Raw genomic sequence first — 27537 nt, forward strand, 5'->3', positions numbered from 1 at the left:
ATTCGTCCAGATCTTGGGTTGAACTATGATATACAGATTGTCCATATATTTGAAAGTAATTAATATTGATAAAAAATACTGGTTCAAAGGGTCTTGAAAGAGTAGTAGAACCACTATTAAGCATGAGAAGTATAGTAATTATTGTTGGTCTCTCAAGTGGATTTTCTTGAATACGTAACGATCCAACATGAATGCATCTAACCATTTCCATTTGAATATATTATTTTGTAAGGCATGTCACACATGCATGTTTGATATTTAGCAAATATCGCAAAAAATTCGTGTATGAATTTATAATTACTTTCTATTGCATACTTCCTTAACCAATTAATTGATAAAGAGAGAGAGAAAGAAAGAGATAGAGAGACAGAGAGAAGAAAAGCAGTGATGGCTGACGATAAGTGATTGAACCTGTCATGGTCATGGGAGATAAGGTCAAGGAGATTTTTCTTGGCACCAACAACAATAATGTCATTGTCGTATTATTACATTTAATTATAAGAGAATTAGTCCGCAAGGAGTGAAGTTCACGGCTTGGAAATGATGTGTGTGAAAATGAAGCCTTTTCAACGTACCTTTGCATCTTGCAATTGGTCTTCAAAGCAAATCAAAACCAATTGCTAACTAAACATCGTTTCCTATGGAATGTGTGCATTTAATGAAATATAAAGTGTTTTCCTTATAGTTCTTACAAAAAAATATAATTAGTTTGATAAATGTTAAAACTTCAACTATGTTTCTATTGATGAGTGTTTTAACACCAATTTATGAAAGTCGACGATGCACCACACCATCATAAAAATCAAGAAATTATAATAAAATAATATAAAATACATATAAAAATTATGAAAATTTGCTAAAAATTATCCAATCTTTTCTTTTAATTTTCTCACCATTGTGCACTAATCGAGAATCCATTAAACATGACATTATTTATAGAGGAAATTTGGCAAAATAAGAGGTGCAATTACACATGGACACTAATTAATGTCGTATAATTACGCATGCGAGATCGTAAATTTACTTATTACATTACTTTATTTTACATATAGGTTGACACAGCATACAACTTGATATTACATCACTTTCTTGGCCTAGTATTATTCTCTCATGACAACAACACAACATAATTTAAGCTACAACTAACGAGGATATAACTCAGTAATTGACAATTCGTTCACATCTTGAGTTGAACTATGATCTACAAATTGTTCAGACATTTTAGAGTAATTACTATTGATAAAAAATGCCGGTTCAGAGGGTCTTGGAAGAGTAGTAGAACCACTGTTAAGCATGAGAAGTACGGTAGTCATTGTTGGCCTCTCAAGTGGATTTTCTTGAACACATAACAATCCAACATGAATGCATCTAGCCATTTCAATTTTTGAACCACTTTTCAAACATGGATCAACAATATCAAGTGAATTTCCTGATTGCCAACTTCTCCATGCCTACAAGAACAACACTTAGAATGAGCATTCACTTCCATCTACTCTTATGAAGCTAAAATTCCTTCAAAAAAGGAAAAACGACATAAAATTTGTACTTACATGGCTGATAAGAGACTCAGAAATCTCCTTGTTGGTTTGAGCTCGATTATTCTTTTGTCCAGTTAGAATCTCCAAAACTAAAACACCAAAACTAAATACATCTGATTTGACTGAAAGTTTACCATGCCACGCGTACTCTGGAGCCATATATCCACTGCATTCAATAGTGACATATACAAATTTTAGTCGGTAGCTCTTTTACCACATAAAATAGAGCATGAGATTGTTGCTACCAATACTTACTAAGTACCGACGATTTTTCTCGTATCTCCTCGTGTTTGATCATGTTCAAATAGTCTTGCAGTTCCAAAATCAGAAATTTTAGCATTCATTTCTGCATCTAATAAAATGTTAGAGACTTTAAGGTCTCGATGAATGATTCTAAGTTGAGAGTCTTCGTGAAGGTATACAAGTCCTCGAACAATATCTTGTATAATATTGTATCGAGTGTTCCAATCTAAACTCTCACGCTGGATAGGATCTGCATCCAGATTTTTTTTATAATCAAAATTAGGACAGCTATACAGATTTTCCAAAAAGAATCATAAGGGGAAAAGACTATATTTAGGTAATTAAATGAAGTGGAAGAAACAGCGAAAGGGGTTACCAAAGAGGAATTTCTCAAGACTGGAGTTCTCCACAAACTCATAAATGAGGAGCTTTTCATTTTGTTTGAAACAGAAACCCAAGAGTTGAGCTAAATTTCGATGTTGAAGCTTAGCCACCAACACGATTTCATTCTTAAATTCCTCATCTCCTTGTTTTGAGCCTTGAAATAGTCTCTTCACAGCTATGTTTTGTCCATCCGGAAGCCGACCCTTTCAATTAATTTCATCAAATTGGGATCTTCAAATCGTATATTCAAATTGTCGTTAGAACTTGAGATTACCTTATAGACAGCTCCAAACCCACCTCGCCCAAGTTGATTTGCATCAGAGAATCCATTGGTTGCGATTTTAATTGTATCAAAATCGAACTGCAAAGATTCTTCATTTGCAATTTCATCTTCACGCAGATCAATGAGTCAAAAGTAAAGAGTTAAAACACACACACAAATGAACCTTGTAGTGAAGTAAAATTGGGTATGAAATGGAGTTTTAGCTTTACTTTTTTTATTTGAATTCCTTGCTCTTAAGATGATGATGATAATTAGTAGGAGAGCAGCCAGAACAACCACAATAATAGGCACCAAAACCAAGACCAGTTTTCGAGCTTTGTTTCCTGGCAAAAATACAGAGTACTTTCCAATACGTTATGAGACAAAGACAGACACAGAAAGGAATGGAAAAGAAAGGAAAGAAAATTGCCTCGTGGAGAAGTATTAGTAGTAGTTGTTGTATTTGAGAAATTGGGAGGTGGGGATGAAGCCGGCGGATCCTGAAACAGGCGGTTGATGTCAAATCGAATATTACAACTGGGTTTCATAATCCTAACTCTTGGGACCGTATCATAAGCATCTCGAACTTGTGCAATTGAAGCATCCAGGCAGTTGGAGCAATCATCGGAATTCAAATCAGGAGTACACTGCACAGCCCCAGAAAGGACAGGAAAATTGGGGACAGCAATTCTTCCAGCGGCATACTTCAAACGGGAATCACCGGATGCAGCTCTAGGAGTGAGTTGTTGAAGCAAATCAGTGGCTAACTGAGTAAACCTAGCGTCCGAAACATTATTGGTCACGGGCAGCACCACAAAGCGAGTGGGGGAAAGGTCCAATGTGCCGAATAGAGAGCGGTCGGAGTAACGAAAAAAACAGTCTTCGTACCAAACAATGGCATTAGTTTGGGTGGGACAGTTATTGGTGAGAAGGGTTATTGAGTTGGTGAGGCAGCTTCTGCAAGTGTCAGGTCTAACGTCTCCTCTGCATAGACCAATAGCATAAGCTTTGTGGTCATGGCCGTAGGAGAGGTTGTAGAAGCCGTAGTCGATTTGATTGGTTGTGAAAGTGGAAAGGAGGTGGTTTAGATTGGCTTTGTAGGGACTGTTAGTGGTGTAGTTTCCTTCTGCATTATCGCAGAACCATCCGAGATCATCTTGGGCCATTGCCATGCGGTTGCGATGGCAAAAGGGTAGGAAGAAGAAGATTAGAAAACCCAAGAAGAGGGAAGGAGAAGAGCTGAATGTTAACCAAACCATTTCTACTTCGTAGCACTCCGGAATTTTGTTTGTGGGTATGTGAGATTGCTGTGGCAATTCTTTTATAAATGGAAATCTAAATACAAATACACATTCCAACACTAATTGACATGCAAAAAAAGGAGGGAAGGCCGAGGGATGAGAGGGAAAAATGGAAGACAAATGAATATCACTGTAATAAAAAATAAAAAACTTATCCATAAATATAACAAAATTTTACTTTTCATCTCCATAGCTACTATTTTAGTAATAGATACTAATAAATGTCTATTTTAGTTAATTGCAGTCCATTATATATATATATATATATATATATATATATAATAAAATTTTGTTATATTTGTGATTATTTTCAACGTATTTTTTCATTTAAAATAAATTTTGTAAAGAATTTATTAAAAAAAATTATTATTTTGACCTAACTCATTTAAAAACGACGTATCTAACTAAATTCTTGAAGCAAATCATTAATGGTCTCCATCCAAAACTAACCAATTTTAAGAAGAAAAATGTCTTAGAAGTTTCGTATTTTTACCTAAAGTACAATGTTCGAGTAGTATTAAAATTAAAGAATTTAAAGAAGTTAAAGTGAAAAAGTGAACAAGAGTTTTCTCTTCTTAATTTCTAATGCATAAGTCATGGTCAATATGTTCGTAGTCTCTCAGTCTTAAATTTTTGTTGGTTGTTATCTTTTCTATTTTTTTTTAAAAAACACAATAATAAATAAGAGAAAAAATAAGCTATGGTCAAGGTTGACCCCAACCACCAACTAGCTTTAAATATCGAGAAAAATGATACACATCTTATAATTTTAATTCTAAAATTTGAGTTTTGCTTTAATTTGATGGTGGTAATTCAATATTTTACATTTCTAAGCTTATATTTTATTAAATATAATACTCACCTATAAATATCGATATTTATTAATTAATTTAAAGTGATTATGAAATAAAATTTTAAATTTAATTTCAAAAGTGATGAAAATTTGAATTTTAATTAATTATCATTCATTTAACTATTTTAAATTTATTAACCTACGTTGACAATGAAGACGAAAAATAAGATTTTAGTGAAAATTAAGGTTAAAAATATAAATATTGAAATCTACAATCTTGTAACAAAATTTAAATGTCAATGGTAAAATTAACATTTTAAAACTTAGGGACGGAACAGAAACTAGACTCAAAACTCATGAATCAAAGATATATTTTTCCCTTAAATATTCTATGTCTATGTCCAAATATTAATTGTATGAAAATTAATGATCCGTTTCGTAATCTTTTTTTTTTTTTTTTGTTTTTAAAAATCAAACTTATTTTCTTTATGTCCCTTACCATGAATATTTGCATATTTTGTAATTACAATGGTTAAATTTTTAGCCAAATTCCAAAACAAAACCAAGTTTTTAAAAGGGGATTTTTTAAAAAATATAACAAAGCGGTAAAATATTTACACGGAAAGAGTTCACAGGTCTACAATGAAAAATACTAAAAATGCGCCTGTGATTAATTGGCACCCAGTCTGATATATTTGGTAAACGATCGTTTAAATTTGGTTATTTTTTGTTATCAAGATTCTTTGTTCTTTGTACACTATTGTTTAGATTGGGCTATTCTTGCTATCGTTTAAATTTGGATAGCCAAATTTAAATGAATTTTTTTTAATTTTTGGTACACGATCGTTTAAATTTGGATAGCCAAATTCAAACGATTTTTTTACGAGATTCTTTGGTACCCAATATCAACGATTTTGTTTCACAATCTTGAAAAACCAAATTACCCAATATCATTTTTTTCACAATCTTTTATATTTGGTAATCTTGTACAACCAAACAACAGTCTGAAAAAAAATTGCAAAAAAAGAGAAAAGAAAAAGAAAAATTGTAGAATAAATAAGATGAAAAGGAAGGGAAAACCTGAAATATTTTAAAAAAAGTAACACGAACTTTTATATTTATGAAAATTAACCTTTTTAAAAGCTATTTTTTTTTTAGTTTTCAAAATTTTGCTTGCTTTTTTAAACAATTGGTAAAAAGCGAATATCAAATAAAGAAATTTGAAGGTAGATGTAATTTTTATAGGGTTAATTTTCAAAAAAAAAAAAAAAAAACCAAATAGTTACCATTTACACCGGACTAAAATATTTATGTAGATGTGTATGTATAGAAGAATTATAAATAAATGAAAAAGTAGTTAAAAATAATACATAAGTAAATATTCCACTTTACGTTTAGGGCTATTACTTAAGTTAAAAAGACTTTGTTATTACTAATATATTTCATTATTTGTTGCTTTCATTTTTCAAGCAATTTTCTTGTTTGATAAAATAGAAATTTCAAATTACTCGAAATTATTAAAATCGCTTTTGTTATTCAAAACCGTCATTAAAAACATAAACTAATGACATGTCAATTACAGATTTAGATCCTCGATAATTTTACCTTAGATATGTAAGATAAAATTGTACTAAGCCTGAAAGAAGATGTAAAAGCAATTTGTACCATGAGTTTAGCTTTAAGTAAAACAGAAGCAGTATATGTTCATATTGTTTTAGTTCATTCTTATTCCTATATATCTCATTCTTAATTTACAATGGGTTTTTTCTCTACACAATCACCTTCTCTTTTTTCTTTTTCCAATTTTATACCATTATCTCTTTTTGTTATTTTATAAATTATATATGGATTTCACATTGACCATTCTCTTGTTATTTTGTTGGAGTTTATCATTCTCTCCAACTAATTTCCACATTTTTAATCAAAAGTCTATGTCTCATATGCCAGTTGAACAACGATCATGTTGGCTTCTATCACACTTATCATTGCTAAAGGCTTATCACTTATAACATATTTTTTTATTTATAAACTAAATCTATTGATAATAGACTATTATGTCGGATACATTTAGATCCCAATGGATAACTAACAATATATAATAATAATCTATCTTCCCAGTAACGAATAAATTTCGAACAAATATGTTTATTTTACTTTCTTTATTTTCTCACACCCTTCCTCCAATTTTGTTTTCTCCACCTCTTTCGTTTATAACTCAACAAAATATTTGAAGTAATTTGATGTGATATCTTTTTAAGAACTAGAAACAATTAAACTATCACCATTGCTCGTAGGTTCTATATATATGTGTGATAGAAAACCTCTCACTGGCTATTGTTGGTAGGTTTCAAATAATATAAGCATATTATTAAGTTATAGACTCTAATCACTGGTTGAGCCTATCAACAATACTGTGATAGAATATCTCTCGTACTATATTATTGATATTCTAGTCTACTAATAATATATTTCTATTGGTGATAAATTTTGTTATTGGTGATAGAAATCTATCAATAATAAAAGTTTATTAGTTCTCGATCGCAGATTTTATCATTGATATACTCCTATTATCAATATATAATTGGCTGAATATTTTATAATAGACAAAAGTTGAGCAACTTGTTTTCCTACATGTCATGTATGATATGTCAAGACATTGTCAGGTGACGGGCAACAAATTATGCATAATAATGGTTTTATTCTTATATGTTGTCATCGTCATTTTTCAGATTTCATGGTTTGCCTTCTCTTTTCTTAAAGAGACGATTTATTTCTTACTTGAAGATTTTCTTAAGAGTTGTTGTATATGGCGTTGGTCGTTTTTTTTTTCTTTTTTAATTGTAATGGATAGCAATTCCTTGCGTCATATTTTGCAAATATAGCAAATTTTTACATAAAAAAAAATACAAATGTAGCATTTTGTTTAAATTTCTTCATTAAATTTTTTGTTAGTGCAATTTTAACATCGTTTAATCTAATTCATGTAATGAATGACTCACTTGGATTGACCTAAGAAAAAGTGTTTTTCAAAAAGATTTGAACACATTTCAAATTTTTTTCAACATTAAATATATATTGTTTGTTTATCCTTGTGAGCCAGTAGAGAGGCCTAATAGACCTACAAATGAGAAGCTCCAATTAAATTATTAAACTCTTTAATTACATTAATCAACATTCATATTAGCTATGTCCACTGATAAACCATTTCAAGTAACTCAGTCTTTCATGAGTGTTTGTATTAATACTCTACTATGAGAGAAATGTTCATTTGAATAGGGTTCAAATTAAAATTATAAATTAAATATAAAATAAGGGCTTTTGCAAATATAGCAAAAAAAAATTTATAAAAATATAGTCTATGTCACTACATTTTCTAAATTGCAAAAGTAGCAAATTTAAAAGCGGATAATCCCCTGATCGATAGCCCTCCAATAACTCTGTGATAATCGTCTGATAATCATCATATTTGTCATATTTGTAAAATGCGTAAAAAAAAAAAAAAAAAAATTGTGATTGTATACAATTTTTCTAGAAAATATATAGCACCGAGTAGCAATTTGAATATATATTTTTTTTAAGTAAGGCATGTCAGGAATGTTTGATATTTAGCAAATATCACAAAATATCAAATATGAATTTCTAATTACTTTCCATTGCATATTTTCTTAAACAATTAGTTGAGAAAGAGAGAGATAGAGAGAGAAAAACCAGTGATGACTGAGGATAAGTGATTGGGGATGCCATGGTGGACGGAGGTAAGGTCAAGAAAATAGTTCTTTGTCTAAACTTTGGCATCAACATCAATAATGTCATTGTGGTATTACTACATTTAATTATAAGAATTAGTCCACAAGGAGTGAAGTTCACGGCTTGGAAATGGTGTGTGTGAAAATGAAGCCTTTTCAACGTACCTTTGCATCTTGCAATTGGTCTTCAAAGCAAATCAAAACCAATTGCTAACTAAACATCGTTTCCTATGGGATGTGTGCATTTAATGATATATAAGTGTTTTCTTTTTCCTTCCTCCTCTTTTAATTTTCTACGTTGAGGGCACTTGCATCCTTAATTAGCAAAATAAATAAATAAATAAATAAATAATGGAAAAAAAAAATTGCTACAAAAATGTCTTAAATGCCCCTATTTTTGTAAAAAAAACTCACATATCAAATACAATCATTCCAAAATCCAAAATAGCTCGTAATTGAATAGGCTCCCCAACCACAATTATTTTAGCTATCTCCTAATTTTGCCTTTGCCAAAACAATCAAAACACTTAAAAGACATCAAATTCCCAATCCTTGATAGACTGATGCAAATAGTCATTCATCGCCATGAATTAATTGTGATAGTATCTCGATTTTTTCCTCTAAAAGTATCAACATACCTAAAAAAATTTTAAATGCCAAAAAAGATATTTTTAAGAAAAAATTCAAATTATTAGAAAACGAAAATACCATATCAAAAAAAAAACTAAATTACAATTTGATTAAGTCAAATCTCAATTTTTTTAAAAAAAGAACAAATTCAAATCCCAACAACGACTTCAATTGAATAAGAAATTAAATTACTAATAAATAAGTAGTAATTTTCTTATATAAATTATTAATAAATAGATAATAAATTACGATTTGGTTAAGAAAAATATAAAATTTTACAAATACAACAATTTCAAATCCCAATAATTTAGTTTGAATACCAAATAATCTAAAAATTTATAAGATAATCTTTTCCATCTCTTGTAATTAGGAATTCAATGACATAAATTTGTTTTTTTTTAAAAAAATATGCTATTACTTTATTTAAAAAACACGTCCAAATACTCATTTAACAAAAGAAAATCCTTGTCATCTAAAAAATTATACCTGTAAATTGGTATACAATTCTAATGTAATTAAATAAATACTTTATTTTTGTTGAGATTGAAAAATAAATTTCAACATGCAAGATATATGGAAAAAATTAGTGTATTTGCCAAAAGTAAAAGTTTAAGCATGCTCAAATTTTAAAGAATTTAATAAAACTTTACCATTCAAAAAATGAAAAATATGAATACAAAATACCTTGTATTTGCCACCAAAGTATAATTTTTTAAAATAAAAATATGAATAAATGTAATATGCACTAAAATTAAGGATTCTAATCTAAAATATAATTTCAAATTGTTATTAAAAATATATATTATGTATTATATAATGATAATTACCGATATTGTTAATAAATTGTTTAAAATATAACAAATCCAAAAATCTTGTAAAATATAATTTCAAATTGTTATTAAAAATATATTATATATTATTTAATAATAATTATCGATATTGTTAGTAAATTGTTTAAAATCTAACAAAATTGAAATAAAATAAATTAATTTAGCAAAATTTTTGGGAAATAATAAGAAATTTAACTTCAAGTTGATTTTGGGAATCAAAGTAAAAATAAATTCAAAACATATGAAATTAAAATTACATCAATACTGGTATTCTAAATTATTATTAAATCAGAACAATTTTAGGATTATGCAGATGTCATAAATTCAAATTGTTATCTATAACATCATTTTAGGGATAATGTATAACATTTGAATTCAAAATAATGTATTATGTATTATAACATTTGAATTCAAAATAATGTATTATGTATTATTTATGAAATTATTATTAAATTAGCACAATTTTGGGGGAATCAAGATGTTATAAATTAAGTTTATTACCTTTAGCATCATTTTAGATATGATATATATAAAATCTAAACTCAAATTTTTAATAAATCTCAAATATGTATTATGTAATATTTATGAAGTTATTATTATATCAGCACCATTTTAGGGGAATGAAGATGTCGTAAATTAAATTTGTTATCTTTAGCATCAATTTAGAGATAATGTATAAAATTGAATTCAACTAATGATTTTAGGGTGAGATATATATAAAATCTAAACTCAAATTGTTAATAAATCTCAACTTTGTATTATTTTGATAAATAGTTTGAAGAATAAAAAATGCGAAATATGTGGTCAACTTTGGTTCAAATTGTTATTAAAAATATGTATTATGTATTATTTAATAAAGTTTTGATAAATAGTATGAAATATAAAGAATCTCAAGGTATTGAATTTATATTTGCTATTATTTTAGGGGTATTATTGAATTCAAATTATTATTAAACATATGTATTATGAATTATAAAAATATTAAAAAAAATGGTTAATTAATTGATTTATATCATAATAATTCGTAAATTTGATTGAAAGTCATGTTTTTAGGAGATGTTGGTGCAATCTTCTACCACAAGAAAATATTTAAGATTTACCAAAAATCTCCGGTAAGCTATTTTACTATAAATCAAATTATTTCTGAAATTTGTTATTTTTCTGTTTGTTATCCATTATTTTGCTATGTAAATTCGATCAGCACAGCCCAAATTTGCTAATGGGTTTGCAGTAAAAAGTACCCCTCATTTTAAAAGAATATGATTGTTACTTGTTTGTCATTTGATTACCTTCTGCGATTTTTTTTTCTCAATTTTAGTTAGCTTCATGAAACAATCTTGTGATTGCCTTTTAATTGTCATCTGATTAAATTCTATTGTTTTTATTTTTAATTTAGTTAGCATTATGACATAGTCCTTTTTAATTTAGTTAGCCTTAGTGCCTTTTAATTGTCATCTGATTAAATTATATTGTTTTTATTTTTAATTTAGTTAGCCTTGTGACATAGTCATTTGATTATCGTTTAATGATCATCACATTACCTTGCCTTCTATTATTTTTATTTTCAAATTTAATTAGCCTCATGAGATAGTTATTTGATTATCTTCATTTTGTCATTTGATTACCTTCTATTTAGTCAGCCCTTTGAGATGGTTATTTGATCATACTGATTGTCATTTGATTATTTATATTTTTGTCGTAGTAATGTTTTATATTGCTTGATAATAATTTTTTATTTGCTTAATAGTAATTTTTATATTGATTGATTGTCTTCTGATTGTCATATGATTAGTTTATATTTTTAGCATGTTTAATTGTTATTTGCTATTGATTGTTATCTTATCTCCATCTCAATTTTTGTTACGTGATTGCTATCTAATTATTGTTCAATTAATACTTTATATTGATCGTTTGTCAATAATAGTTATTTGATTACTCCATGATATTATTTTTCACATTGTTATGTAAGTATGTCATTTTAATGATATATGAAAGATAAGTATACCATACTACTGAAGGCATAACAAAATAATTAAATATAAAAACTAAAACAGAATCAATATAATGAAACATATTTGAATCCACCATGGTATGATATTGTCCACTTTGGGTATACGCCATCATATCTTTGCTTTTGGTATCATTCCAAAAGGCCTAATATCAATGGAGATAATTGTCCTCATTTATATACCCAAGATCATCATCTTATCTATGTAGGATTTTAGTCAAATTCACATATAACAATCTCGTAACAATTAAATGGTAATAAAGATAACAATAAGATAAATCTCATAACAATGTAATCGAATAGCATGTGAACGTGAGTTTGTTCAACTAATTTTATCCCAAACCATCTTATTTTTCAGATATTTTCTCAATAACAATTAAGCCAATGGAGAGAGAAGAAAAAAATCAGATCTTAAAGTGCTTGTAGAAGAGTTAAATGGGAGCTGATGGTGATTGGGTGTGGTATGGTCAAAGGAGATTTTTCTTTGTCTAAATTTTGGCATCTAACAACACAATAATATAAGAATTGGTCAATTCACTGCTCGAAAATGATGTGTGTGTGTGTGTGTGATAATAAACCCTTATCAACTTGCATGTTGCAATCGGTCTTTAATGTAAATAAAATCAATTTCATTTGCTATGGGATATGTGCATTTAATCAAATAATTGTTTTCTCTTTCTTTTTCTTTTTCCTTCCTCCTCCTCCTCCTCTTTTAATTTCCTACGTTCCCCATCTTTCATTTTTAATGAGGAAATAATTTCTACTTCTTTAAAAACATTTTAGCCTAAATTATATATATCTATATCTATATATAAGAAATCCTTAAAACTTTACATTTTGGGTTAAAAATGTTCCAAAACTTTCAAAAATACCCAACCTTTAAATAAAGTGTTTTAAAAAAAATACTATTCTCCTTAATTTTAGATGAAAATAGTTAAGAGGTTTTTTTTAAAAAAATACCTCTTTCAAAAGTTTCAAAAATACTCGACTTAATAAAAGTTCAAAAATACATGTATTGGAACAAAACTGTTAATTTCTCGTGACAAAAATAAATTAAATTTTTTTAAAAAGTTAAAATGTTCCTACGGTTAATATGGTAATCAAATTGTTTGAAGTTTTCTTAAGTTCGAAAAGAACCAATTTTATAGATATCCTCTTATTATTATTTTTTTTAATCATATGGTTACTCTCATATTTCTATCTTCCAATTCTTAGCTTACACCAATGTAATAGTTGGATTATTTTTGGGTATTTTTTATACTATTTTTTATATAAAACATATAACTGTTTCCATAAAAAACTAATGCTAAGTGTATTTCTTTTTAACTCATTTTGGAAGTTTAAGGCTATTTTTTAAAGTTTATGGACATTTTGGACACAAATTATAAAGTTTAAGTGTGGCATTTTTTTATAATTTAGTCCGCATCTTATGTATAAAATTGCACCATTTTAAGATTATAAGTTTAGTTTCATTTTCTAATGCAAATTGAAGGGTGGAATATTTGAACTACAAACTTTTTAGTTCATCAACATATACAAATATAACTTATACTAGTCATCTGTATGTTGAAAATTAGATTGTCAAAAAAATCAATTGTTGTATTGTGGAATAATGACCGAAAGAAATTGTGACACGTTCACATGTACGGTGTTTATCGTCTCATGTAGGTTTCTCTCTAAGGTTAACATAACACTTTTAACCGACGAGCACTTCGAAAAAGAGTTTGAATCAATAAAACACTTTTGCTCTGAGAAAATAATCAAAGAGAGGTCGAAAATAGAGAGAATAAGAAAAGGTATTTCTACATAAACCAAGTTCTTTTTCCTCTATTTATAGGAAAATTTGGAAGAAAAAAAAATGTTTCAGATTTAAAATTAATTTTAGATTTTGTAGTAAATAAATGTTTTTGAAACAATAGATCTTTACGCGACCATCAATTTTATTAAACCATTAGATTCGTAAGGGTTAAACATGTTACAAGATATATAACCATCAAAAGAGCAAGTCATTCCCAATGTTATATTAATTCGCTTAGAATTTAAACCCGTACTTAAAAAGAAAGATGTAAATCACCGTAAAAGATGAAAGAAGAAAATAAACAAAAATTTTAAAGATAAAAACAAAATAGTTATCAAACCGAGCCTAAACTTTTTAAATTATTTAATAGATTTGAAATTGGAAAATTTGTTTCTACCAAAACTCACATATTTGAGCTCTCAATTTTAATTGACCTTAAGCAACATTTTCTACAGGACATGCATGTAATGAAGTTTTTAGGCCCCTTTGATTTGCGATTCAAAAATTTGATCTTTAAAAAAGATTTCAATAGAAAAAACAAAACAATGGCTGCTTCAACATTTGTTTTTTCCATTACTACTCTGAGTTTGTTGGTGTTGGTGTTGGCACTAATTAACCATCCTCCTCTCGCATTTGCTCAGCCCAGATTCTCGAGGTATGTATGCGTGGAATATACCATAAACAATCACACAACCGACGGCGCTGCCTACAAAGCCAATCTGAACCACCTCCTCACCACCCTCACCACCGACCATCATCGCCTTCCCCTGTTTCTTCTTTGCTTAACAGAACTACCCACCATGGTAATTCTACTACTTCCACTACCCAATAATTTGAATCGCTCTCTTTACCCTTTAACTACTATATTGAGATACTCTGTTTTTCAGGAAATAAAAGTAGCCTCTCTCGAACTTTTATACCTGTGATTGTGCCAATGGCTGTTGTAGTTTTACTACTGACGATCACCATCTACATGGGTCAGAGAAAATATAGTCCAACGACCCGTGGAGAAGAATGTATGCTGATTAAATTAGTTTTTCTTTTTTTCAAATTAAACCAGCCACTGGAAATGGATCTCAAGTTCCCATCCACTATTATCCCATGTTTTGAAGCGACAGGTCAAACCGAGGAAGAAATGGCGAGAATGGGGTTTATGCAGTATGATTTCGACACCATTAGAATTGGAACAGATAAATTTTCAGATGAAAATAAAGTTGGGGAAGGTGGGTTTGGAGCTGTTTACAAGGTATAATTAATCATAAAGGTTTTAGATTTTAGGTATCCTAACAATAGCAGGTGATGAATTCTATTTTTCTCCTTTGGGTTGTGATTCCATTAACAGGGGAAGCTTCCAAACGGACGAATCGTAGCAGTGAAACGGCTGTCTCAAGCTTCAAGGCAGGGAGATGTTGAGTTTAAGAACGAAGTGGTTTTGCTATCTAAGCTTCGCCATCGGAATTTAGTTAAGCTTTTGGGTTTCTCCTTTAAAGAAAATGAAGAGCTTCTCATTTATGAGTTTCTGCAGAATGCAAGTCTCCAAAAATTCATTTTCGGTAGATCTTTTTCTTCTTTTTACTATGCCTTTCTCAGTTTTCTTCTCTTTGTCTACGATTCAAATTTCCTTTGATATATATTTTTTTAAATCATCATTTTTGTTTTCAATCAATAATCTATTATTTCTTTTAAAGTATTATTTGTTACAAAAGATCTTTAAAAAAATATGTTGCATAGGCTATGAAAAATAAGTTCAATCTAACTAATCTTAATTATATATCTAAGTAACCACTAACCTTTTAACATTTAGATCCACTCAAGCCAGGAGGTTTAGATTGGACAACCCGCTACAAAATAATAGAAGGCATTACTCGGGGACTTGTTTATCTCCACGAAGACTCTCGAATCAAAATTGTTCATCAAAACCTAAAAGCTCATAACATTTTATTAGATGCAGAGATGAATGCTAAAATCTCAGATTCAGGTATTGCAAGATTATTTGCATTGGAACAAACACAAGATGATACATGTACAATAATCGGCAATGTGTAAGTACACGAGCTATTTTATTAGTATTAATCAATTGTTTGTTAATTTAGATCCATCTTAATAATCTTCTTCTTCAACTAACTCTTGACAATACTTGCTAAGTTAAGTGGATGTATGGCACCCGAATACATACGGTATGGACATCTTTCATCAAAATCAAACGTCTTTAGCTATGGTGTTCTAGTTTTGGAGATTGTGACTGGACACAAAGAAAACTATCAAACTGTTAGCAACATTGAAAATACAAAATATCCTCTTATAAGCTATGTAAGTAAAACAAATTTTTTTCTTGAAGAAAAATGTGAATTAGAGCTATAATAATAATATAAATTGAATTGCTATATACAGGCACGGAGAAATTGGAGGGAGGGACGAACACTATTGAATATTGTAGATCCTACCATTGAAATTCAAAGTGAGACAACTATGAATGAAGTGACCAAATGCATTCATATTGGATTACTTTGCACTCAAGAAGATGTCGATGAAAGACCAAAAATGACTGATGTACTTCTCATGCTTAAAAGTGACTTGGCTGATTTTCCAAATCCCTCCCAACCTTCTTTCTTCATGAGTACTATAAGCTAAAACAATTGCTCTTAGCCAACATGAAAGATTGTCCATATATATCAAAGTGTTGGGAACTAAAACAAGTGAGGAGGTAAATACTTCTTTAGAAGCTTTTTAGTGAAAGATACATAATTTATATATTTTACTTGATAATTGTATATTTTATCTCTTCTTTTTAGAAAAAATACATTTTTGGTATGTAAGATTTGAAGTTTGACATTTATTTCGTTCCTAAAGTTTCAAAACCAAAACTTTAGTCTTCGAGGGTTGAAAAATAATTTTAAATGGTCACAAGAACAGCAACCGCTTGGTCCGGAAAAGGAAAGAACAAGGCAGCTTTGGTCGATAGTAAGGATTGATGAGAGCTTTGCCATTTAATATTTAATATTTCATAAGATTATGGTAAAAATATCAACTCTGGTGTCAAAGTAAATTAGGTTTTGGTTCAATATTATTGGCATAACCTCCATCGTTGGAGGTTGAATTCCCAACCAGTCGAAGTTTGAGAGTCCTCAAGCTAACCTATCATTCATCTTCTTTCTTAAATTTATCATGGGGAATTGCAAGTGGCAAAAATTGTTAAACTTTAAACACAGTAACAACTTTACAGGATTGAATTAGTTGGGGGACTCCATATGGAAAACCTTCCTTCCTTTCTTTTCCATTATTCCACGTTCCTTCCCTAATCCTCTTCAAATTTTCAGAGGTGAACTCCACTCCTTTCTCAACTTTCTCACTCCTTCCCTGTGTTATTTTCAAAATTTCAGGGGGTGGACACAGTCATTTTCCATTTTTCTCCATTTTCTGACTTTCCTTCTCTCTCTCTCCTTTAATTTATTTTTTTATAACACAGTTTCTTCTTCTATTTATTTCATTCTTTTTCCGTTCGTTTTCTCTTTCATTCTTACTTTTTTTCCTTTTTTCTTCCTAAAATATTTTTAAAGTTTACGGTAGATTTTTTCACTTCTTACATTATAATTGTTTTTTTTACTCATATATTCAATAACTTCTCTTTGAATTTTTTTTATTTATTTTTTTAGTACAATAATTTTAATAATTTCATATCAGTTTGTAATTATATGTTTTCCATTACAATGTCTACGAAAAAATAGTGAAAACTAACGATTCAAGCTAAATTTATGAAATGAATATCGTTATTAAGATGATTAAAGAAATTATTGTGAAGCATAATTTTGTATTTCATGGAAAATATATATACATGAAAAAAAAGATAAGCACAGAAGGAAGATTGAAACTTAATTTATGATATAAACGTCATAATTAATTTTTTTTCATTTTGCATGAAAAAAGTGGTGAAAAGTAACAATTTAATAATAAAAACTTTTATTTATGAAATAAGCGTCATAATTAAGGAGATTAAGGAAAATGCTTTTATGAAAAAAATATTGCATTTCATGACAAATATATATGCATGGAAAAAAATTAGTGGAAACACATACCGAAGCTTAAATTATTGTTGAGAACGTCATAATTAGAAACAAACTTAATTCAATGTATAATATATATGCATAAAAAAATCATGAAACATCATGATTGATGCTAAATTTATTGAACGAATATCATAATCAAAATTATTTAATAAAATCTCAATTTATGAAAATTATGTATTAGATTTACAATATATATTTTAGAATAAAAGTTGCAAAAAAAAATAGGTCTGCAACCGAAACCCAATTTATAATAACACACGTTATGATAGTATGCCCCAAATGCAAACTATCTGCACCCCAAGCGCACACTATCAAAACAGACTATAATAGTATACGCCTCAAACACAGATTATCATAACACATGCTATAATAACATGCACTTCAAATGCACACTATCATAATACTATGGCTATCCTAATACTAGGACTACCAGAACTATCATAAATCACCCATCGTCCCAAACGCCCCTAGATATGAACAAAAATTCAAAATTTTGACAAGCATTGTCCAAAGTCCTTTTTTTACATTCATACTAATTCCCTTTAACCATTAAACTTTGCAAAGAACCCGCTTGAAAAAGAACAAACCAAAAAAAGAAAAAAAAAAAAAGGATTGTTTCTTTTAACAAGGTGATTTAAATCCCATAGGGTTTCCAGCAATGTAGTCCCTGAAAACATTAAGGGCACCAAATGTGGTCATCAAAACAGTACTCAAAGCCATCACTATACTAAGTGAAAAGATTATGAGAGATGCTCTTCCATGATCACGAATCGCCTTCTGAACCACTACTAACCCGAGCACGGAAGCGATGAAGCAAACGATAGCGAAGATGATTGCAATTTCAGCATGCTCCATTCCCAGCAGCAAATACTGGCAAGCTGACATTGTAGCCGAGAAGAACACCATGAAGGAGCAAGTTGCAGCCGTTATCTGTGGGACATGAGCATGAACGGGCAGATGATAAAAGCAAAGTCTAATTAAACTTGCAGTATCATGTTAAAGTCTATGAACAAGTGTCATCTAAGGAGTTCTTGAACTTCTTTTTATGTCCCTCAAGTTTCCAAATTGTAAAAATAATCTCATAAATCACGAAACTTATAACAAAAATATGAAAGTTTAAAGACTTATAAGATGTTATGAACGACATCAAGTTTGAGAACTGAAATAAGTTAATCAAAGAGATTATGAGTTGAAGAGATGGAAGAACTTGCCTCAGGAACTATTCCAACTTGGAGAAGGAAAGGGCTTATAAGCATGCCACCACCAATCCCAAACATGCCACCCAAAATCCCAGCTAAAAATGCCATTACTGGGAAGATCAGTTTCTTTGATGGTTCAATTGCTGGTCGCGCTTCTTCCAACTCCTTTACAAAGAACAACACACAAGATTAGTTTTTATCTTTTAAAAAGATCTCAGAAATGGAAGTAAATATGTTATAGCAATCAGATATCAGAGAACTAGTTTTTGTTATTTGCACCTTCTGAGAGGAATCTTCAGGTTGACGGCTCTTCTGTTTGTAAAGAATCCAGAGAGTGAAAGCTATGGCCACCGGAACTTGAAGCGAAAAGATAATCCAGTAACCCGTTCCACATGTCTCGATTGGTAAAAGACCCTGCCAAAAGAAGCAGAGCAGTCACACATCCCAATTCCATTTTTCTTTTACAATGACAAAGGATTAAATTTGCTCAAGTAGACTAAATCATCAACGTCAATGAGGATGGATTTGACATGATTTTTGAAGAGTGAAAAGTACTTCAATACTAGTCAAAACTTCAAGGAATTTGATTACTTTAGTACATAATCTAAACACCGCTTAAAAACATTTTCCTTAAAAGTACTAGTTACTAATTTAAACAGTGAATCGATTTCATTCTAGAAACATGTAAGGCAACTAAGGTTTGTATGGTAGCTCTATTCTTTAAAACCTAATAAAATCCAAGGATATAAAGTTTGTGGAAGGAATAAAAAACTACCAAAAGGGAGTACAACATGGGACCAAGGAATGGCATCAAATATTCCCCAAACAAGTTGCACTATCACCTTGTCACACTCAAATTCGTGGCCAGATAGATAAAACTTTGAATATGCGATGGTAAATTAAAAAAATATACAACAGTCAAATTCGGTCAATTAAGAAAACCAAGAAGGAAATAAGTGGAAAATTTAAGAAAGTGAATGAAAACAATACAACACAAATTTCCTTGGTCCTATAATTAACTAAAAACAACAAATTATCAATTCCCAACTTGGTATCGTGACGTCAAATATCATGTTAGAAGCAAAAACGTAAATATACCGAAGGAACAAAGTCATTTAATGTTTATCATGTCAGACAAATCTGAAAGTTAGTTTTCAATAGTGGAAAAGGCATCTAATAATGAATATAAAGATATCCAATAAATAAATTCATTACTATGACGATATATTTGATAGATCTATTTTAATATAACACTCTTTCATTGGGGCTAACAATATAACATACTATTAATTTAATATATAACTATCTTATTCCAAATTGTCAAATTCACAATATATGCTTTTCAAAACAATCAAAGGACATATCAAGATAACTTCTCCAAACTATGAACAGTTATGTATAATCAGACAGAATCAGATGATAGGAAAGTAATATGAACTAACATGAATAGTAAAATCCATACCCTTACATCTCGGTTGCCACAAAGAAGATAAATGAGATAGAAACAAGACCAGACCAGAACCAAAGCCCCCAATTTCATTGAAGGAAGTCTCCATCTACAATTTTCTTGTGTAGGCAACAGAGGTTCTTCAACAGGTTTAGCTTCGTTTTCATTCTCTAATCCATCTTCTAATTTACACCCATTATTCATACGCTCTTCAGATTCCATTTTCCAATACACCATCCCACTTTTACAAGTTTTCAAGGTAGACCAAGCAAGAAAAATAGCAAATAAAATAGTAGTAACCCATTCAGGAAACGAAAGGTTGCATATAACTCCAATACTCACTCCTAACAACATGCAAGGTTCAGTTAAAAGAGCAATATCAAAATTAATCAAACATTTCCCCCCTGATTTGGAACATAAATTTCTCAACACATTCGCAATCGACCCTCCAGTTACCATAAAAGCCGAGAGACTTGAGGCTGTTTTGAGGTCAACACCGGCTACAATCGTCAAAATAGGTAAATAAAGCCCGCCGCCGCCAATCCCGCCGGCGCTGGAAAAAGAAGCAGCGATAAAACAGAGAACTCCGGCAACTACAATGGGAGGAGAAATGGGAAGATGGGTTTGATGGAAAGGGGCTTGGTGGGTGGTTAGCCATTGTTGGGTTTTGTTAAGAAAGTGATGAATGGAAGTGTAATCGGAAAAGGGTTTGATTTGTTTGGCGTTAGAAACATTAATGGAAAGAGAAAGAATGAAAAAGGGTAAGACGAATTGGGTTTTCTTCATCTGGCGATTATGAGAGAATGAACTTGAATTCTTGCTTGTTAAACTTAATATAAAAGATGAAGACAAGAAGAGGAATGGAGTGTCGAGAGTGTTCTGTTGTTCTGACTCCCGAGTAGTTACTCCGCAATTTCTCACACAGAAACGAAAGAGATGAAACCGGATCGAAAATGATGGAATTGAATAACGAAATTGCTCATATATATATATATATATATAACACAAGTTGTAGTATTCTCCTGTGAAGCAAAGGAATAGGAAATTCTGAAGTTCCTACAAAATATAATGCCAAGTTTTGTTCATCTTCTGACTTTTCGGATGCTTATTTGTTAAATTCATATAAAATGTATACTAAAAGAAAGGATTTATTGCAGTACTATTTAGGCAACCTGTGAAATTTTTTTTTAAAAAAATATCTCTTTGAATATAACAAATATGACAACTATGAAAAACTATTCACATTTGAATTTAGATTTAAAAAATACTTACTTTATAATCATAAATTTTCTTTTATTTAAATATTTTTACTATTTATTTATTCTTTGATCTTATCGGCTGACACCTTCATTTTCTAAAATCTTTTAAATGATTTTTGGAATCGTTTGTTTTTGGTAAGATATATGTTTTAAAAGTAAGAATTTATTTTAGTAAAAATTCAGAAAAGTGTGTATATATTTTAAAGAAAAGTAATGGTTGGATATGTGTTTGACTTTGCTTTTACTTCTTTTAAACACGTAGAGGCAGGTGGAAAGTGGAACTTTAAAATTACTTTTGTAATTTTTTTTTAAACAATTTAGAATTTGTGATCGATGGTATGAATGTTTGGATCAACTTACGTCTACGTTAACTAATTTTACAGAACAATTCATTTAGTTCTACAACATCTTAGTATTAAAAAAATTTAAAGGATGTTAGATGATAGGTAGGTGACTATTGTGATATAGAAATTATATAAAAATATGTTTGAAATAATGATAAAAAATGTGATTTTAAAATTACTATCAAACTAAATATCTTTTAATTCATTTTAGTTAAAAAAAAAAAAAACTTTGAAGAGCTAAATATAGATTTGTTCAAAATACAAGCACTAAGATTGAAAAAACTATAAAATATGAGAACCAAAATGATATTTTAATTTTAAGAAAGGAGAAAAGAATCTAACCTCTTATTTTTTTAGAAGGATTCGGAGTTACTGAATGCAGATTTGACAAAACAAGTTTTGAAAATTAGACCTATAATCCATATTTATTACTTTTGCAGAAATGATAATAAAGAAAAGCTCAACTCATTAAATACAAAAGAAAAAATATATATATAGTTACATATGGCACACTCGATACATTTAGATATAAACTTGATATGGTCGATATAGTTCATACGCTAAAGGATGTCATATTGTAAAATGAAAAAATAAAAAAACATGTAACACAATTTAAATATTTTATTCCTAATCCTCAGTCATGATAATTTTTCTTTTAGGAATCATAGGATGATAATTATTATTTGTAATTTATTTACAAAACTACGTTATAAAATTTTAAAAAATAATATAAAGTTAAAAATTATACTATTAAACGTTCAAAATTAAAAATCAAAAGCCTTAAATTTATCTATTTTTTAAAATTAAACCTTCAAATATACACAATTATACAAATTATATTTATTGTATATAAGTTTGAAGATCTAATTTTTTTTTTCCAACTTCTATAATTATTATAAACTTAAGAACTTAATGTTAATATTTTTATAAATATAAAAACTCAATTATTATTATTTAAAGTTAAAGGGTGTAATTACAAATACAAGAAACAAAATGGTAAATTAAGAAAAAAGAGGAGAGGTCAGTAAGGTATGTCCAGATGGTGGACATAGGGATTTGGGATTGGAATCCCATCTTCAATTTTTGTTTGTTCTCTACACTCACCTTTTCCTCTATATTACTTTTCTATTAAAGCTATGGGCTCAAATCTAAAATATTATATAATCTTGTCTCGACATTGTTCCATTCTAACAAGTGGCAATCATTCAATACATATATATAAATCAGTCCATTACACTTTTTTTTCTTCTTTTCAATTACTATTTATAATGCAATTCCAACTTGCAAACTTACAATCAACCTTTTCCCAAAGTTCACACACTAATACCACCATGATTCCCATCTCATTTTCTTTGCCTTCCATATTTATTTAGTGTTTACACAGCTGTCTAACAATTCGAGTTTATCTGATAATGCAAATGAATCGAGATCACATTTGAATGAAAGAGATCATAAAAATATGAAAATTATAGTGCTTAAAAGAATTGAAAATTTACCTTTATTAACAAGGTGCATTTTCCTTTTTAGTGACTCAATTATAAGAACTTCAAAGCTAAGCGTGTTTAGTTTTGAAGCAATTCTATGTTTGGTGGTCTTTTTGAAAAAAAAATTCTAAGATGTTTGTGAGTGAGAACAAAGTATGCTGAAAGAATTCGTGTTAGTTTGTGAATATAACTTTCACTTTAATAAGTCTTTAAGACAAGTAACAATGGCGTTGCCAGGTCACAAGAGATGCATGGAAATGTCGATGGTATCAGTTGTCAAATCTTAGACTTGGAACATTGCATAGAATGTAATTTAGGATTATTGTAAATTAGGCAAGTGTTGCACATTGAAGGGTGCAACAAAAGTAATTACAAAACTTGAAAATGATAGAAAATAAGGTTTAATTGAAAACTACCGAAACGGAAAGAATTCTTAATAACAACTCCGACACAAAACGACCGATCCAAAGATGAATTATTTTATTACATTATGTTTTATTTTAATGCAACTTAGAGTGTTGAAAGACCCCTTAACTCCTAAAAGTTGATGCATAAATAATTATCTATGAATATAAAAAAAAAATATTTCCATTATTAACAAATAAGTAATCCTCTGTTTCTGGATTTTTTTTTTCTTTTAACAAATAATCTATTTGAATAAATATGGTAAATAGAGATCATAAAGTTAAATGTTGTACATATCAGTAACATATAAAAATTGAAAAGATCGAAATAGATAATATTCATTTCCAACTTCTTTTTCTTTCTTACACTTTTCGTTTGATTTGACACTACTTTCTAATTACTTACCCTACATTTTTTTTCCATCTTTTAACAAAACTACTCTCAAATTCTTTTTTTTTTTTAAAGTATTTGCAAAAATGTGTGCCCTAAAAAGTTATATGTGAAAGTAGTGTTGGTTTTTTTTTTTTCTTTTTCTTATTCATTTGAATTTTTTTTAGAAAGATGGAACATAAAAAGAATAAAAAGAAAGGGGCACTTGCAAATAGGTTGATGTTGGTATATTTTCTAAATTGTAAAAGTATCAAATTTAAAAGCGAATAATTCTTTATAGTCATCTGATATCATTAATTACTTACTTGTCATATTTGCAATATAAAAAAAAAAAGCTATGGATTATTTCTTTCTAATTTTTTTTTTCAATTTCTCATGTTACTTTTTTTTCTTTCTTTTAGTTTAATGGATTGTAACTAGGGGTCTTTTCAAAAATATAAAAAAGTGGCAAAGTATTTACATTTTATGGAACAATTCCAAAAATAGAAAAAGCCTCATACATCCACGGTGTAAAATACCAAAAATGTCATGTCAACAATTCGGTTAATATATTTGGTAACGCGATTTGATATTTAATTTTGTTATACTAAATACAGATCATTTAGATTTGGGTACAGGATCCTTCAGATTTGGTTCCAAATCTAAAAAAAATATTTTAAATTTTGGTATACTATCGTTTAGATTAACGATCTGACCACATGATCATTTACATTTGACTATACCATCGTTTAGATTTGGGGTTCCAAATCTTTTTTTTTTTTCAAAATTTGGTATACGAGCTATGATCGTTTATATTTGCGTACTCGTAGATTTGGCTATCCCAAATTCAAACGATTTTTTTTTTCAAAATTTGGTATAAACGATTTTTTTCAATATTTTTTCAATATTCTTTATACACGATCTTTTAATTTTGGTTACTCTATTTTAAATTTCTAACCAATTTTTTCAAGATACACCATCCGCATAAAGACGATTTTTTTTCAATATTCTTTATACACAATCTTTTTTGTTTACTCTAATTGATTATTTATACATCTGTTTAAAAAAGAAAAGAAGAAATCGATACAATGAAAAAAAAAGAAGAAACAGTAATAAAAAAAAATAGATTTGGTCACCCAAATCTAAAAAAGGAAAGATACAAGTACAGATGAAGAAGAAGAGAAAAGGATGGAATGACAAATCTGGAATATTTAAAATATTGCTATTATGGACTTTGTTACGCGGACCATAAATATTTATTATATTTGGGAAAGTTCCCTTGTAACTAATTATTAAAATATAATTTAATAATAAATTTGGTCTTATGATTTTGAAAATAAGTTTAAAAAAGTTAATTTGCCATGATGAGAAAGTTAAAATTTGATCTATACAATTTATAGCTAAAATTTAGTTATACAATCTAAATAACATCCATGTAAATAATTCTTTTCATGTGTAACTAAAAAAGTCGATGTGATAGCATTTAAAAATGTGCTACCTAATTCTGTTTAATTTTAAATAATTATATGATTTTATGTTTCTATTTTGCTATCTCGTAGAAGAAAAAATAAATAGAGAAGATACATTATTTTAGTTAATTAAAGTCGACGGGATATCAAATTGGTATGTAGTATTCCCTCATGCACCCTTAGACCTCAAGACAATAATACATATGATTTTGTAATTAATTATGTATATGATTTATACACTTCATTTTCTTAATTATGATCTTATCTCAAACACCATTCTACATTCTTCATCCTCATTCTCTCCTTTTCATTACTTTGTTTATTGCTTCTTTCCAAAGTGTTGGGTATTACTTTATTATTTATAACAAATAACTATTTATTACTTATATTTCATTAAGTTTGAAGATTCAACCACTCTATTACTATTATAATAATAATAATAAATAATCCATTTTTGTTTCAACACATCCTTTTAAAGTGTTAGAAGGAACTAAATGATAGTGTTACCACTTAACTAGGCTATTAATATTTGTATTATTTAAGTTCTTTTGTATATAAAGATCATAAAATTGAGAGACTAAATCTCTCTGAATCTATACTAAATTTGTCGGCGAATCTTATCCCTTACCTTAAGAGAAAAATGTAAACTTCATTTCATTTTCCATACATAATTATTTATTATAGGAAATGATATTTTAAATTTGAATTAGAACTTCTAACTTATTCTTTATTCTATAATTCTTATATCTTGACTTCACATCTAGATTATTATTTATTTTTTTTTTGTACAGGTCCTTTTCGCTAAATTATAAAATTATCAATGTTTTTACGGATAGGTGATAATTGCTATCTTTTTTTTAAAGCCAAAAAAATTGACATCAAACCTGAGTTAAGTTAATTAATAAAACATATATGTTGTCAACTAGGTACATTCATTCAACTAAGTACATTCATTATTTTAATCCCACATAAATATGTATCTAGATCACTTCAAAATATATTACTTATATATTCTCTATCTTTAATGTTTTTTCTTGTTGGTGTAATCTTTTATGGTTGGCCTTTTGCGTTGTATACGATTTTAGTAATATTTGGGTTTGGTCTCCGTTGTTGTATCTCATCGTCATCTTCATACATTTTTTTCCCCTTCTAAAATTAGATAGTGAACAAAAGTTTAGAAAAATTCTCCTTCCATAAAATACATCCATTCATAAATTCGGTATGATTTCAAATTAAGCCTACCGGTGTTCATTGATAGAATATGAAATTTTGCTCAATTTTGTAAATATTTTCAATAGTTTTATTATTTATAATAATTTTTTTTATAAAAACAAAATTATTTATAGGACAAATATTGATTAGATAATTAAGTGAGTATAATCCAGATAATTGTAATTCTCGATGTACCAAAATATTATTTCTTTATTTTTAAGGATTTTTTTTTGTTTTCGTTTTTTTTTTCTTTTTTTAAAGTTGAACAAACACATGGTTTGATAAATTTGAACTTCTAACTTTTTGGTTTAAAACATATATTTTAATTAGTTGAATTGTATTTATATCGTCGAAAAAGAACTACATATATGTAATCTTTTATTATTATTAACGTTATCAGGAAAATTTTAAGAGATATTTTTAAATATAGTAAAATAAACTAAAATATTTACGACATATAGTAAAATTTTGGATTCTATCGATGTTGTAAATATTTTATCAAATCTTGTCATCCCTGACAATTCTCCGAAATTTAAATTTTCCCTTCTAAACTTTTGAGTGGTACAAGACTAAACCATAAGTTAATAATAACTAAATCATGAACAAAAAATTCCGTTGCCGGGACTTGAACAACCCGGGTCTCTCGGGTGAGAGCCGAGTATCCTAACCAACTAGACTACAACGAAAGTTGTATTGTCATTGTTAACATTAATACTCATTTCTTATTATATATTTAGCTTTCAATCCAAGTT

General features: G+C 28.7%; 3 protein-coding genes and 1 non-coding gene across 7 annotated transcripts; 1 reads left to right on the plus strand and 3 right to left on the minus strand.

Moving 5' to 3' along the window:
- Positions 1-1012: 1012 nt before the first annotated feature.
- On the minus strand, positions 1013-3802 carry LOC103489199 (cysteine-rich receptor-like protein kinase 44). The gene is made up of 7 exons (XM_017043407.2): positions 2858-3802; positions 2658-2771; positions 2440-2555; positions 2158-2368; positions 1794-2031; positions 1551-1704; positions 1013-1451 (listed from the first exon to the last, which is right to left on the minus strand). Exons 1-7 carry the CDS (start codon positions 3684-3686, stop codon positions 1143-1145), a joined length of 1971 nt encoding a protein of 656 aa, XP_016898896.2. The 5' UTR covers positions 3687-3802; the 3' UTR covers positions 1013-1142.
- Positions 3803-13974: 10172 nt separating this feature from the next.
- Positions 13975-16306, plus strand: LOC103489186 (cysteine-rich receptor-like protein kinase 44). Of its 4 annotated transcripts, none has more exons than XM_008448226.3 (7): positions 13979-14336; positions 14421-14549; positions 14646-14779; positions 14876-15086; positions 15338-15575; positions 15684-15843; positions 15925-16306. In XM_008448226.3, the coding sequence occupies exons 1-7, from the start codon at positions 14195-14197 to the stop codon at positions 16162-16164; spliced, it is 1254 nt and encodes a 417-aa protein (XP_008446448.2). In that variant the 5' UTR covers positions 13979-14194; the 3' UTR covers positions 16165-16306. The 4 variants fall into 4 exon arrangements, with proteins under 4 accessions (XP_050935987.1, XP_016898831.2, XP_008446448.2 ...); XM_017043344.2 differs by having other exon boundaries at positions 13980-14336; positions 14652-14779; XM_051080030.1 differs by lacking the exon at positions 14421-14549 and having other exon boundaries at positions 13975-14336; positions 14594-14779.
- Positions 16307-18071: 1765 nt separating this feature from the next.
- LOC103485656 (sulfite exporter TauE/SafE family protein 5-like) lies at positions 18072-21336 on the minus strand. The gene is made up of 4 exons (XM_008443344.3): positions 20259-21336; positions 19076-19210; positions 18809-18961; positions 18072-18527 (listed from the first exon to the last, which is right to left on the minus strand). Exons 1-4 carry the CDS (start codon positions 21027-21029, stop codon positions 18219-18221), a joined length of 1368 nt encoding a protein of 455 aa, XP_008441566.2. The 5' UTR covers positions 21030-21336; the 3' UTR covers positions 18072-18218.
- Positions 21337-27395: 6059 nt separating this feature from the next.
- On the minus strand, positions 27396-27471 carry TRNAE-CUC (transfer RNA glutamic acid (anticodon CUC)). The gene has a single exon. It is a non-coding gene; the product is annotated as a tRNA-Glu (tRNA).
- Positions 27472-27537: the final 66 nt, after the last annotated feature.

Source organism: Cucumis melo, chromosome 12 (genome assembly GCF_025177605.1).
Source record: "Cucumis melo cultivar AY chromosome 12, USDA_Cmelo_AY_1.0, whole genome shotgun sequence".
Lineage (NCBI taxonomy): Eukaryota > Viridiplantae > Streptophyta > Magnoliopsida > Cucurbitales > Cucurbitaceae > Cucumis > Cucumis melo.

Bases quoted from the DNA above. Each gene is read 5' to 3' on its own strand.
- LOC103489186 (XM_051080030.1), top strand. From the start codon at position 13,992: ATGCATGTAATGAAGTTTTTAGGCCCCTTTGATTTGCGATTCAAAAAT. The intron at 14,337-14,593 runs GTAATTCTACTA...AAATTAAACCAG, and splicing joins TAACAGAACTACCCACCATG to CCACTGGAAATGGATCTCAA. The intron at 15,844-15,924 runs GTAAGTAAAACA...TGCTATATACAG, and splicing joins AATATCCTCTTATAAGCTAT to GCACGGAGAAATTGGAGGGA.
- LOC103489199 (XM_017043407.2), bottom strand. From the start codon at position 3,686: ATGGTTTGGTTAACATTCAGCTCTTCTCCTTCCCTCTTCTTGGGTTTT. The intron at 2,772-2,857 runs GCAATTTTCTTT...TATTTTTGCCAG, and splicing joins TACTAATACTTCTCCACGAG to GAAACAAAGCTCGAAAACTG. The intron at 2,556-2,657 runs GTAAAGCTAAAA...ATCTGCGTGAAG, and splicing joins AAGGAATTCAAATAAAAAAA to ATGAAATTGCAAATGAAGAA.
- LOC103485656 (XM_008443344.3), bottom strand. From the start codon at position 21,029: ATGAAGAAAACCCAATTCGTCTTACCCTTTTTCATTCTTTCTCTTTCC. The intron at 19,211-20,258 runs GTATGGATTTTA...TTCTTTTGGCAG, and splicing joins GTGGCAACCGAGATGTAAGG to GGTCTTTTACCAATCGAGAC. The intron at 18,528-18,808 runs GCAAGTTCTTCC...CATGTCCCACAG, and splicing joins AAGTTGGAATAGTTCCTGAG to ATAACGGCTGCAACTTGCTC.